Genomic DNA, 15151 nt, shown 5'->3' with positions numbered 1-15151 from the left:
GGGGTTAAATCCCCCTCCTTTTTCTACTTGGTATGACCCCTCCCTTACATGCACCTGATTAGTACTGCTAGATTGATTGAGCAGCTGCCATTTTTTTTTTTTTTTTTTTGTTTGTATCCTATTAATTTTGTAAGCTTGTGATCAGGGTCCTTTTACCATTCTGTATCTGTGTTCATAACCAATCTTGTTTTATTTCTGTACTGTTCCAAATTCTAAAGTGTAACTGAATATGCTGGTGCTTCATAAATTCATGTTGATAAATAAAATAATAAGTAAGAAATCTATCTTTCATAAATAAAAAGTGCATTCTTAGTGAAGCCCCAAACAGAACAGTTGTGCAAAGCACAATAGTAAACACAACTCAAACTCTGCTGCTTCAGAGTGATGTAAAAAAGAGAAGCATAACCCTTTATTAAACTGTAAGTTGCTACCACATTATGATGTAGAGATCATGAAATAAATATTCAGTTACACTTTATTTCAAGTATGTTGTTCACCTCCCTAATACAAATCCTTAAATATAGCTCTATGTCAGTGGGTCTCCAAGGGCTGCATAAGTTAAATTAACTATTAAAGGGGGTATCCACTAGACAATTAAGTTGAACGATAACGATTCGATCGATCAATCGTTTGCAAAAGTGTCTAAAACGACCAGTGATGCGCGTGCACGCTGGTCGTTCAGACATCTATCATCTTTCCAACATGCTGGTCAGCCTGACGATATCGTCAGGCTCAGCATGTTTCCAGATGATTGATGACCTTGCACTGAACGTCTGCTCGTTCAGTGCAGGCTCATCACACGACTGAACGATTACAATGTCGTAATCGTGCAGTTGTTTTCAGATCTTGTAGTGGATACCCCCCTTAACATTGATCGTACTCCCCAATAATAAATGCTGACTCCTCCATACAGTTTATCCTAGTTAAACTGTATACTTGCCTGTATTCTTGTGGGACAGACAGGTAGCATTTAAATAGTGGGGGCAATATGAATGGGTACAGGAGCTGCTCCCTTGGAAGCCTAGTTGATCTTTATATTCCTGCATATTAAATACTTTAGTACTTATTTTTTATTTTTGTTATGTGTGCTGCAGCAATTTTATAGCTTTTCTCTTAAGTAGGTATAGATTGCGTCTGTAAATACAACTGCCGGGTTGGATGTGGAAAAAGATGGATCTGGCTTATGAGCCTGCTTATCTTATTCTGACCCTATTGCTTCTCTCCAGTCTTCTCGCAGCATCAACTGTTCTTCCTCTGCTTCTGCCTCTGGGTTCCACAGTGTATGGGGATTCGGAGATGGCCAGGTATCATCAGTTCAGGGGTTGTGTAGTCCGAAACTTCCTGACAAGTGCCCCAGACTGCACAACCACTGAATTGACGATACCCGAGCCACTTTCGATTAACCATACAGCATGAATCCAGCGGCTTGAGATGGCAGCAAGGAGGAACTGCTGATGCTGCGAGAGAAACAAAGGGATAGTAACCTGGTCATATTAGGGTAAGCAGAACCATCTCTACCTGCATCCACCCAGCAATCATATTTACAGGTGCAATCTATAAGATCTATAACAGTGTTACACTAGTAACAGGTACAATGGTTTTGCTACAGCACATGTAACACACACATAAGCACTTGTCTGTTACACAATACACTTAAAATTTCCTGACTTGAGGTGCTTCCTTCACAGTCAGCACTACTTCTATTTTAGTTTGTTCTCAGGAATTGTTGCTTGTATTATTACACTACAATCTGCTAAATTACGTGGCTAACACTGTTTTGTCTGAAACCTTTGCAGTATCTTATTTTGTTGTTTTTTTAGGGTGAATTCTTAGATATGCCCCCAGAGACTGTAGATCCTGCTGGCACCAGTGAACAAGAAAACTCGCTACGTGCTGTGGAATGTAGGCTGACTGGCACTGCGCAAGAGCTGCGCACATCAGTTATCTTGGGTAGAAAAGAAGAGATTGAGCTGGTGAGTTTAATTCCAAAGCAGAATAATGTTCTTTATTCCTAAAACTGATCTGCAAATACATTGTGTCTTTATGTTAATGTAGGTAAGGGTTGGTGTCGGTGCTGGACCTAAGATGGTGTGTGTGCTATGTAAAAGGATGCAATGGTACACAAGTGTAGTGGGATAACAGATGTTATTCTATCAGGTGTATTCCTTCAGGGAGCACCCTTGGTTGTTTAACACACACACAAAAAAGGAAAGTACTGGACTACTTACAGTTTCCCAGAGTAACTAAAATAGTCCAGCTGTGAGCGTCTGCAGCTACTTTTTTATGCTGTAACATTGGACCTATTGTTAACTTGATGTTTCTCGCAGTCACTTGAGGTCAAACCAGTGACGTGCAGTGAGATCAATGGCTGGGGAGGCACACATGGAGATGGATCTGAGTGCTGGGAGCCTGTCTCACCCCCTACTCACTGTAACTCTCCCCTCACTACATTAAGCTTCAGTGTCCATTGATTCTCCTACCTGCATCCCTGTGTCTTCTCTTGCTTCCGCTGACTGAGCTCCGATCTTCAAACACTTACTGGTCACATGACACATCCAAGGTTTCCATACTCAGGGGCATGCCTCTATTAGCTCTCTTTCTGTGCAGCTTACTGCCTGTGGTGTGGCCCCGCCCCCTTTTCTGCAAGCAGTGTCTGACTATACAGAAGCGAGGCTGAGCTGTTCCCTGCAGTCCCAGGGAGCTCCACAAAGCTGGTAAGTGTTACTATAAAAATGATTACAAGACGATGTTTATAAGTTATAAATATCTTCTTTGTATTATTCTAATCATTTTTATATTGAATCACACTTTAAAAACTATTTCTTCAGACCAGCCAACTTCCCTCAAACTGAACCATTTTCTGATGTCCTAGAAGTAGGCGCACACTGTCTGCTTACTTCTCTCTGTAAAAAACAGAAGTTGGCACAAGGGCAGGTTTCCCCAGGGCCCTAACTTCCTTGGAATAACCACCCATTGTGACGATAGCACCAGGGCTGCTCTTCATACCCAGAGGGCATAAAGGTAATAGTAATAAAAATAGTAATCGTAATAAAAATAGATTTTTAATACTTGTGTCTCTGACAATCTAAGTCCCATTATGGCCTGGTTGCCAAAGTGTTTGAATTCCATTTTTATCACTACCTCAATACCCACCAGGTATCCGGTATGGAGAAGAGCCCTGATGCTATTGGCACCATGACTGTTAAGAACTAGATGGGTGGGCCCACATGCTTTTTTGTATGGAAACCAGTCATGGTGCCAACCTCCCCGGGTGTTGGGTAGTATCATGGTGTGGTACATCCACACTACGACCTACATTGGGCTTGAAGCTCCAGTGCTGGATAAAAAGTGGAGGTACACCACACAATTTTTCTATATCTTCATTGTTTTTTTTATTTTTAAGTTAAACATACAACAGTTGGCGGACAGTGCCCCTTTATTTCTATGCTGAAAAGAATTCAGTTGGGGGAACATGTTTGATTTAACTAACAAGTTCTAACAACCAGTTATTGTTTGCCCCTTCACACTGCACGATTATCATTCCAAGTTGCCGTTTAGTTGTCAATTTGGTACAATACTCATGCAGTGTAAGGCCAATGTTCCTTTCCCTGAGAAACAAGGTAATTTACAGTATAGCTATCTCGATCAATTAGGGAGTATATGGGACAACTTGTTTCTTATTTCTATGAAGGAGGAAATGGTTAAACTATCACAATATCTTAATGTGAAACTGTAAACAAATTGTCTTTGAATACAAGGAATTTTTTATAATTAAATTAAGGTTTGTCTGTAATATCACAAGTTAGAAAAAAAAAAAATGTTTTTGTAAATTGAATCCGTTCTCTTAATATATACTGAAACATTCATTATTTTAAAAACAGTGGTAGTTATTTATTAGAAATACAGAGTAGAAAGGTGCATATCCCATAGTTACTGTATAAGCAAGCTGGATAAATGTAAGATCACCCTGATTTTGCAGTTGTGTACTTTGGAGAACATTTATTTTATTTTTATTTATGTTTTAACAATGGCCATATTTCACTCAGTAATAAATGTAAAATTGCAGTGATCACGCTGAGAGAAGAAAATTACTAAAAAAAATTGGGTCCTACTTCACTGTTTCTGGGTCCCATCATAATTTATGCTTTTGCGCTCCCTATATGCTTCCCCACATAGCATCAGACCACCCCACATGCCCTACACATACACCATGGCAAGTCACTTTCATCTTTTCAGTACTGATCATGCTTATAAATACATTGCATTGATCTCACATTGCCAACAGGTGTAGTGCTGGGGACAGAGGGTTAGATCAGGCAGCAATTTGGGCAGTGCTAGTGGTGGCATCAGATGGCAGCTTTGGCAGTGCATGGGTCATGCAGCAGTTTGGGTAGAGCTGGGTGTGGAAGCAGGTAGCAGTTGGGACAGGGAGAGGCTTGGGGGTGTTGGCGCATGCAGTAGGATCAGTACTGGGGCCAGGAAGCAGTTTGGGCAGTTTTGGGGACAGGCAGCAGTTGTGGTCAAAGGGGTAAAGGCGTGCAGCAGTTGGGGCATGGAGGTCTTAAGGGTAGATAGAATTTTGGGCATTACTGGGGGCAAGGGTGGGTTAGGGGCTGGCATCACAGACATGATGGGGGCAATAATGGTGTTGCTGCAGCCAGGAGAGTCACAGGGTGGCCGTCAAGCAAGGTGTGCAGAGTCTGGGGAGATGGGGTGCAGAGCCTGGGGGGAGGATGCAGAGCACGGGGAGGAGGTAACTGCAAACACTCAAACTGTACACCGCTTAAATGTAAATGTGCTCAATAACTATGTAGAAATACTGATCCAAGTTCATAGTTACTAGTTACATAGTTAATACACTGTACATGGCTGTAGTGAGCCAAAATGAGGGATGTGGCCTCATAAAAAAATAAAAAAAAATAAAGTAGTATTTGGTGTGCTACAGGAGGGGCAAATCCACCCCTGCACAGCCAGAGGAAACAGCTGCTACTGATCAGCCTCCATGGTGTCCAGTCCAACCGTAGTCCAGCACACACTAGTGTGTGCTGTACTGAGGAGACACTGACTGCTGCAACTGACAGGTAAGGGGAGGATGCGGGCAGCGGACCCGTACCACCGCTGGGCTCCTCCATCAAGCTTAGTCTTTCATAATTATTCCTCTCGGCTCCCTGACATACTATTCATTTTTCATGTTTTAGTTGGTGTTAGCTGCATCCAAATCACTGCTAATCTTATTATTATTATTATCATTTATTTGTATGGCGCCACAAGTGTTCCGCAGCTCCTTACAAAGTACATAAACAAATAGATTGGTTTACAGTGACTTACAGTACAGTACAATACATTACAGGACATGGATAATATACATTGCTACATTCACAACCATAACACCCAGATAAGCAACAATGCAAAGCAATCAAGTGTTAGGTGCCCTGGTAGAGAGTAAGAAGCAGATGAAGGTATAGTAAGGAGATGGACAAGAGGGTAGAGGGCCCTGCTCATAGGAGCTTACATTCTAAGGGGGAGGGACAGACAGGGGTGAAACGGATGGGGTAGGCAGGGAGAGAGGAGTATGTAGCAGCAAGTTGAGGAGAGCTGGAAGGCTCTGATGAAATAGTGGGTTTTGAGAGCACGTTTGAAGGATTGTAGAGAGGTGGAGAGTCTGATGGGAAGCGGGAGAGAGTTCCAAAGGTGGGGAGCAGCGCGGGCAAAATCTTGTAGGCGGGAGTGGGAGGAAGTAATCAATTGGCATGAGAGGCGGCGTGCATTTGTTGAACGAAGAGGGCGGACAGGAGAGTGAAGGGAGATGAAATCAGAGATGTAAATAGGAGAGGAATGGCTGAGGGCTTTGTAAGTGAGTGTGAGAACCTTAAATTGCGTTCTAAAGGGGAAGGGGAGCCAGTGGAGGGCTTGTAGGAGAGGGGAGGCAGATGCAGAGCGTTTTGAGAGGAAGATGAGCCGAGCAGCAGCATTGAGGACAGACTGGAGAGGGGAGAGAAGGGATTTGGGGAGGCCAGATAGGAGAAGGTTACAGTAGTCCAATCTGGAGATGACCAATGAGTGTATGAGGGTTTTAGTGGCATCCTGGGTGAGAAAGGGTCTAATCTTGGAAATATTTTTAAGATGAAAGCGCTAGGACTGTGAGAGATTCTGGATATGTGGTTTGAAGGAGAGGGAGGAGTCCAGGATAACTCCAAGACAGCGCACTTTGGGGCTAGAGGAGATAGTTGTGCCATCAATAGATAAAGAAATGGTGGGAAGTGTGGTTATGTAGGGGGGAGGGAAGATAATAAGCTCAGTCTTAGACATATTAAGTTTAAGAAATCGCTGGAACATCCAGGAAGAAATGTCAGAGACAGTTGGAGACACGAGTGAGGAGAGAGGGAGAGAGGTCAGGGGAGGAAAGGTAGATCTGAGTATCATCAGCATAGAGATGATATTGGAGGTCAAAAGAGCTGATTAGTTCACCTAGTGAGGATGTATAGAGTGAGAAAAGGAGAGGTCCAAGAACAGAACCTTGGGGAACACCCACTGCAAGAGGCTGTGGGGGAGAAGAGGAGTCATGAGAGGAGACAGAGAAGGATCGGTCAGAGAGGTAGGAGGCTAGCCAGGAGAGGGCAGTGTCACGGAGACCAAGGGAGTGAAGGATTGATATATTAATCTTGATATATCAAAGGTATAATTTAATCTTAGGTTGCTCAGATAGTAGTTTTGAATCACAACCTTTCATATTGACTCTTATACACTGTCATGTGAAGTGCTAATATAGGCATATCATAAACCTCAAAGAGGAAAATATGTATCAGTATTGTGAGGGTGAAACGTTGTAAGAAAAATATATTTGCAATGCTTTGTTTCAAAGAAAAATCATTTTGATAAATAGCACCCCATCCCCCAGTCACTTAGCACCAGGTCCCTCTCTCTCACTCTATCTAATATAAAGTAATATCTTATAGTATGGAAATAATAATTTGAGAGGAGGGCACCAGAGCAGCGCAGACTGCATAAAAGTGTGAGTGCCAAACCGCTATCACAAACTTTTTCTCTCCATGTTAAAAGTGTACGTGTGTGTATATGTATGTGTGTGTGTATGTGTATATATATATATATATATATATATATATATATATAAAATGTATGTGTGTGTGTATATATATATATATATATATATATATATATATATATAAATTTGTGTGTATTTACATGTAAATAATTAGCAATTTTGACCCCATGCCTAGAGCCTGGAGAGTAGCTGTCTCAGCATTGTCTGCACGGTTCCTCATTCTTTATAGTGCAGACAACAACAGAATCTATAAAGTTTCAGGCTGCAGGAGGAAGGGGGGGGATTCGTACTGTACAGGGAAGGAGGGATTCTGGCTGTAGGGGGAAGAGGTGAAGAGGGCTGTAAGGGGAAGAGAGGATTTTGGCCGGAGTGGGAAAGAGGGATTCAGACTGCAGGGGAAGTAGGGATTCCGACTGCAAGGGGTAGGTAGGTTTTGGGCTGCAGGGGAAGGGGGGGGGGGTTCAGTTTGTAGGGTGAAGGGGGGATTCATACTGCATTGCAGGGAGGGGGATTTGGGCTGCAGGGAGGAGGGATCCGGGGTGGGCTGTAGTGCAGAGTCCTGATCCTGACAGAAAGCAAGTCTTGCAAGATGTTGATGCAACTGCAGCATCCCATGGAACCTATACAGTAGCTCTACAGCAGCCGCTCTTTTAGCTTAAAAGTTTAGCTCCAGGAAGGACAGACCGGAGGCAGAAAATAATGCCCTTCTGTCACCAGTTTATTGGGGCTCTCCATGTGGTAATCTGGCACTGTGCCCCCTATGGGGTGGCACCCCATTCCAGGCGGCCCTGACTTTTAATGTAAAATGATCATTCATTTTTGTGTTATCAAGGTCCTGAAATCAGGGGCTCAGTTTAGAGTTGTGTTTCCAAATGAAAACAAATAGTGAAATCTAATTAGTGATGTTAAATTGAACCTTACATACAGTTAAACAAACCAAATTGGTGAATTTCACATTTTTAATTAAGCTTGTTTCAGGAGAACATAAATGCTAGATGGTCAAACCACCAAAATTAGAAAAATTCAGGAATATTACTGTATGGAAAACTTTCAAATGCTCAAAACTATAATAGTATACTGGTAATGGAGCGGAGCTTGAGCAAAACGGGGTTCTATACAGCTGACCAGCCAGTGAGTGCATGCTGCTTGCAGGTACTGGTGCAAGATGCTGGAACTGTTTTATACACGGTATTAACCAGGTTCTATCTAGGAGCAAAGTAGGAGATTACAGTCTCCCACCATGTTATAATACAAAGTAAAAACAATATGGCCCCTGCACATGCTCCGTAGTGATCTTGGTGGCCATCTTGGAGCAGTGCATGAAGCCTCCGTGGAGAAACAGGAAGACTGAAGTTTGCCATGCTTGCTGACATTCTGTCTGTCCCTTTCAGGAGGGAGCAGCCAGATCGGCATAGCAGGTGACGTGGTCGGCATAGGGGGCGCGGCCGGACATATTACTTGTGGGTGTGGCAACATGATCGCGTCATTTTGGCTCCACCCCGCTGCACAATTCCAAGATTACCGCCATTGTAAAGCAGTGGGCGGGGCATAAAATTACGCGATTCAGCTGCATCGCGTCATCTGCCTCCCCTGCTGTGGGGCTTTCTCTTGTAACCAGAGGGGGGGGGGGGGGGGCGGTGGGGTCGGCGGCACCCAGGAGGCTTGCCTGCCTTTCTGGGAGGCCAGGAGTGGCACATGATTTTCGAGACGCTCCCGGCCGAATCGGGAGGGTAGGCAAGTATGGTGTTTGCGCAGAAGCAGTCGCCTCTTTTAACATTATTATGTTTAATAGTTTATTCAAGCATTTAAAATATCTCCCTTTGTTGGACTTTTTATAAAAGGCTCCACCAATCTCCACCAATATAGTAAACATAAAAATATTAAATACTCATTTTATTCTGTTTTCTGAGCAAACCCATCAAACCAGCAATCCCACAGATTTATTTATTTTTCTTTAACCGTCAGCTTTATAACACTGGGATCCTACTATAACTCAATGTTTTCTTTGAAAAATCGATCTGAGGGAGCTGACACTGCAAAATCCTGCAAGAAAATGTTTCTGTTTCAACACAGGGTAGAATAACCTGTTCTCTGGGTGAGAGCCAGTCAGTCACGAAGTTGCTCTGTGGTCAGATAATGTGTTAAGTTAGGGTGGTTGTCTTGGTAATTGCATAATGCCCAGCAAACTGTAGAACAGTAATATCAGTTTCAAATACATCTGAAATGAAAAAGGAACAAACAGTTTCTCTTCTTAAAGGTGACCAGAATGATAAGACACATCGTTTTTAGAGAAAAATTGCATTTTTAATTTTGCATAGTGTATGTACAATATTTTATAATCTGTCACATATACATTGACAAATGGTGCAACATGCGGTCACTTGGTGACAGGTAATGGCCTGTGTGTGCGGTTATCTTCCAAACAAACAGGCAGACCACACTAAGGCAGGAAGTGGTCCAGCTGCTTGGATAGAATGCGGGGTACTTTTACATTTTTAAATGTGAACTACTAGTTATGTACTGAATGTCTGCTGCAATACAGAGAAGAGCCAGCACACAGACAGTACTAGTTTAATAATCTAATTTGGCACAATGCAAATCAAACACTGTGTTTTCTCATGTACATGAACAATGGCAATATAGTCCTATACCATAAACATTATTATTCTGACAAGTGAGATGTTTAGATGGCAACAGAAAATCAACCATGCTTGTGAGAAGAGGACTTTCAAAGCCTCCATGCCTTTAGTGGTTTTTGAAACTGGATTTAACCAGGTGGGTTTTGTATTTAATATTATTGACCCTTTTAAATGCATTGGCTGAAATCACTGAAGACACCATGCCTTAGAAAAGTGCTGCATAGTACATTTAACAAGTTGGAATCGGATATTACCAACTAACACTGTTGTTTTATTTTGTCTCTCCAGGCTTTTGCTCAAGACTGCAAGACATTTGCTTGTGTTGCCAGCACATTGCTGAAAAAAGACCCATCTATAGAAGCTTCTGTGACGAATGCCCTGCGATCTAGTCTGCAGGAGGTGGCCGGACGATGTGTGCAGGAACTGAGTAGCTTCATAGAGAACTATGACAAAGTTCTTATTGACACTTCAAACAGACTACAGGACTAGGCCATGCGAGGAGCCAGTACAGACTCTTATGAATGACTAGGATAATTGGGTTGCTGAGTTAGCGGATTCTTTTTTTTTTTTTTTTTTTTACTGAGGCTTCTGTTCTGCTGTTGTGAGTGCAGCATTTTTTAGAACCATTATTTCAGACAAATGCCCAAGACTGCTGCTATTCCTCCTTTATCTTTGTTTATTAAATTTTGTTCTTGTCTTCTTGATTGTCTTTTGTCATATAGTGATATTTATAAAAAAGAAAAATAATAAAACAAATCCTTTATTTTCCCTGAGCCCTACTGCAAAACAAAATTTGGGGATGGAAAAAATAAAGACCTGCATCAAATATAATACTTTTTTTGGGGGGGTGGGGAGGGGGTTCTAAAGAAGAAATAGAGCCCCTTCCATTAATCTTGGTTATATCATACACACCAATAATTTTGTAACATTGGTATAGTTTTACCTGACGCGATTTACTTTTAAAAGCTTTTAAGCTTTGCTTCTGCTGAATTATATTACATTAAAACGTCACAGGGATTGGGAATAAAATGAGTTCAGTCCACTTGCTGCCATCCATTGCTCTGTAGAGCCCAACAGAAGGAAGGAGATCTGGTGGCCATATAAATGCAGAATGATGGAAGGAGTGAAGTGTTTTAATCTTCATATTTACCTTCTTTCATACTTTAGATCCCGATGTCCTTTTGGTATTCAAAATCTTTTGTGCTTTACAATTAATCTCATTACTACAACCTCAACAGTGTAAATTACAACAGTGAAATGGATTTCTCTACAATTCCCTAGACAGTGCTTCAGAAATTCCCATTTGCATTCAATAAGCTAAAATGAATGACTGTACTCCATAAATGCTTTTTACTGAAGCGTTCTGTGCGAATTCCCCACACAGTGTGACTTCTTTACACAACAGAGAGACTGCAATTGATGATGTGGTGGAAAATCTATTTCCTCTAGAGCAAGAGATCTCATCTATTCTAATGCTGAAACCTCTCAGACATGCTTATAAGCAAGTTCACCCAGGGCCAGATTAAGCCTTTGGGGGGCCTGGGGCACTTAAGACAGGGGGGCCCGTCCCCCCTCCTCCAGCCCTAACCTCTAGTCAGGACCGCTACCACTTGTCGTTGGGCTAATTCCATCCCCACTCAATGTCCATCCCTTAGAAAATGAACAGGACTACATAGTTCAGCAATGTGCTGGGGGAGGGGGGCACTAACAGGGAGCACAGGGCTCTGCCCAATGCCCCACATCGTATAAGGGGACACATGACTATAGGACCCAGTGGCTTTAATTGCATTTTAAATGCTAATAAAAACTTGTTCAATACGGTCTGTCTTACTGTTTTCTGTTATGATGCTGACACTCAGACAGACTGTGATGTGACACTGCACTTGGCTCAGCTGCACATTTCCCCCTCTATCACTACTTCAGTTCTTCCTCCGTTTGCGGCTGGGCTGTGCCCTCCCTTCTGAGTCCTGCCTTCTCTTCCCTACAGCCTGCCACTGGGAGCCGCAGGCTGCAACTTGGCATTTTATTGGTCTGCCTATAGCACTGCTCTGCGGCGCCGTCAGGGTACTGTGAAGTGAAGGCTGGCTGCGCCTCTGGTTCGGGTCAGATTGGTGGTGGGGGTCCCTCTCAAAGTGGTGGGCCCGGGGGGTACTTGCTCCCTGCGCCCCCTCCTTTAATCTGCCCCTAGGTTCACCTGTTTCACAGCATGTTTTCTATATTTGCAGTACTGAAAGCTACTGGTTACACACTTATGCTGGGTGCACTCTGGACGATTTCCCGGATGATATGCCGGATTGGACCAACATATCCGGATCGTCTAGTGTGTATGCACTATGCGCATGCACGTCCAGCGGAGTGACCCAGCTGCCAACGCCAGGAAGGTGCAGGTGAATGATATATTGGGCGGTCATTCACCTGATCGTGCAGTGTTTACCAACCGCCTGATATATCATTTGGTCATACCATTGGGCGTCGCATTGGCAGGTCGTCTAGTATAACCCAGCCTTAGTCGCAATCATTCACTGACGCTTTTCCTTACGGCTGCAACAGGCTACTTATGCGATGTGAGAATTCCCCTGTGTATGCCATAGATCTGTGTATCTGCATGTGGAAGCCTATTCGCCCATTGTCATCATTAGTATCTGAACTCAAACCTACCCTATGCTGGGTGCAAAAGATCTGCCTGAAACAGGCATCCAATTACCATCTGCACGTTCCACTCGCATAGAAGTCAGTTTGAACGGCCATGACTCTCCCACAAGGCGGAACAGCGATTGCATGGTAGCTGCCCAGAATGCCCATCTCATGGAAATTGTGGTCTGCAGATGGACAGAATAATCCGTGCCTACCAGCAATCTCCATCTGTGCAGGCACCAGATCAGGCATACACACAGTCGTATTTAAGGTTAAAATATCCTATTTGGTGCTCACCTAAATATATCTACACACGCAGTTAACGATTTCTTACTTTGGCTAAAATCCGCAAAATCTGACCACATTTCCACTTGTGTCTGACTCAGAATCCGATCCACAAAATACAGTTTCATCATTTCAGATATATTACACCAAGAGCGAACACTATGCACACTGATTTATCTCTTTAATCACCCAATTAAATATCCCAGCACAGTACCCAGTCCTTCTTTATGCAATTTCCTCCATCTCCATTCTATTATTTCCTCCAGATTCCAGAGCCCCTCCTTTCCACCCATACATTCCAGTAACCCCAACCTTGTCCTGTTGCCCTACCATGGTTGAAGGGTGCTTAAAACCATAAATCTCATGTTACTTAGAAAAAAGAATGGAGGTAAAATCTATTGACATTACAATAGTGAGCGTCAACAGTAAGCTGCCATTCTATGTTGTTTCAAATTGTAAAGCACAACGGAATATGCTGCGCTATATAAGAAACTGTTAATAAATAAATAAAATATCACTACGGTGGATCCTGAAGGAGGTTGGCTGGATTTATAACCTATTGAGGCCTTTTATGAGAATTTGACCTGGCAGAGGGCCACGCACTCGTTAGGACAACCTTTGTTTTGCTCATTGGTCAACTTATTACACTAGAAGGGAAAAAGGTGAGTCTGTTGAATGAGGTGCAGTAGGGATATTATATTCAATCAGTTAAAAATTGTATTTTATTGTTAGTAAACGTATAGCATCATTCATAAATCCTGTATACAAAGTAAAAATGTTGGTATATGTTTTAGATTTTTTTTTTATTATTATTTATGTATTGACCTGATTTTCATATATCTAAAGCAGTGGTTCCCAATCTAAGTGCCATAGCAAACTGGCTTGTCACAGAGCACTTGCAGGGTTGCCAAGGGTTGATAGTCCACTTCCTAATCAAATTATTTATGGTCAATGTGATAGGCAAAATAGTGTTGGTGGCTCCCAGTCCTACAATATATAGACAAACAGAAGCGCAACCCTGGGCAGCAAGGATGGTGTAATGGTTAGCATTGCTGCCTCACAGCACTGTGGTCTTGGGTTAAATTCCCACCACGGCCCTAACTATGTGGAGCTTGTATATTCTCCCCATGTTGCGTGTGTTTCCTCTGGGCAGTGGCGGGCTGGGCCGGGGGGCAGGGTGCCATCTGCCCCCCGGGCCGGTATAATCGTGAAGCACTAGGGCCGCTGCTGCGCTCTGTAACCATATACCAGTGACAGCCGCGGAGGTTCCTGTGACTGCCTCCCGGCTGTCACTGTGAGGCTGCCCGACCATTACGCTGGGTACACGCTACGGTGAGGAGAGTGCCGCAGCCCTACAGTCACAGGCAGGCCCGGCGACAGGGGGGTAGAAAGGGGACACTTGTATCAGGCCCCGTCCATGTGTCCCCCCATCCCTTACCTCTGCCGCTGGCCTGCTGCTTTAAGCAGCAACATATTCAAATAAGCCCGGGGCCAGCTGTCCGGTGCAGAGCAGAATAGCCGGAGCTGACGGGTGATGCAGCCCGGCGCAGGCGCATGACGTCATAACGTTGCGCCGCTGGAACACAATGGAATCGGGGCTGGCTCTGGGCTGACCACCCAGGAAGAAGAACAACATACATAGCCGGACAGAGAGCCGCCTCAGGTAAGTGTGGGGTGGGCTGGGCTGGGCTAGGGGGAGGGGGGGGGAATGGAGGTATGCACATGATGGGAGGGTGGAGGTATGCACATGATGGGGGGGAGATGGAGGTATGCACATGATGGGGGGAGATGGAGGCATGCACATGATGGGGGGGAGATGGAGGTATGCAGATGAAGGGGGGGTGGAGGTATGCAGGTGATGGGGGGAGATGGAGGTATGCACATGATAGGTTGGGGAGATGGAGCTTAGGGAATTAGACTGAGACGCAAAGGGACTGGGAAATGAGACTGGGCTGGGTGATGATTAAACTGAAGGGCAGGGTGATGATTATACAGGCAGGGGCTGCGGAATGATTAAGATGAGAGACAGAGGGGCTGGGGGATGATTAAACTGAGAGATTGAAACACAGGGGATGAGCCAATAGCTGACCTGCATATACATACTGGGAGGGGATAGGGGGCCCCCAAAAAATTAGTGTGCTGGGCCCCAGGATATCTGTTGCCGGCCCTGGTCACAGGAGGATAGTGAGAGATACGATGATGCAGCAGGTCGGGTGCCGGATCCTAGGGGGCAGGTAGAGGGTAGACCACCTGCAGGAAATATATCCCCTGATGTCGTTATGAGTTCTGATCATGTGATCAGCCCATGTGACCGATCCATGTTACAGTGTCCCCAGGTCCTGCAGCAGCATAGTTTTTGCGGGCACCTGGCTGCTTGCAAATTCATCACAATGAAGGTAAGAAGCTGATAGGCAAATGGAACATGCCAGGGAGAGGCTGGGGGCACACAGGAGACATGTGGGGAGCATGCTTCTGGGGGATGGCAGAAGATGGCATTTGGGGCACAAAGTGACTAATGTGGAGGGGGCAC

The 15151-nt window shown here is 44.1% G+C and overlaps 1 protein-coding gene across 3 annotated transcripts in view; it reads left to right on the top strand.

Moving 5' to 3' along the window:
- The window catches only part of LOC148516741 (uncharacterized), a 146218-nt gene extending 134749 nt beyond the window's left edge, over positions 1–11469 (top strand). For all 3 annotated transcript variants that reach the window (XM_088479607.1, XM_088479606.1, XM_088479608.1), the window contains exons 9-10: positions 1821–1973; positions 9991–11469. In XM_088479607.1, coding sequence (XP_088335733.1) covers positions 1821–1973; positions 9991–10191 — 354 coding nt within the window. In that variant the 3' untranslated portion in view covers positions 10192–11469. The remainder of the gene's footprint in view (positions 1–1820; positions 1974–9990) is intronic.
- The last annotated feature ends 3682 nt before the right edge of the window (positions 11470–15151 follow it).

This window comes from Taudactylus pleione, unplaced genomic scaffold, assembly GCF_031769625.1.
Source record: "Taudactylus pleione unplaced genomic scaffold, aTauple2 ptg000242l, whole genome shotgun sequence".
NCBI classification, from domain to species: Eukaryota; Metazoa; Chordata; class Amphibia; order Anura; family Myobatrachidae; genus Taudactylus; species Taudactylus pleione.
This window is presented reverse-complemented; position numbering and strand designations above follow the sequence as displayed.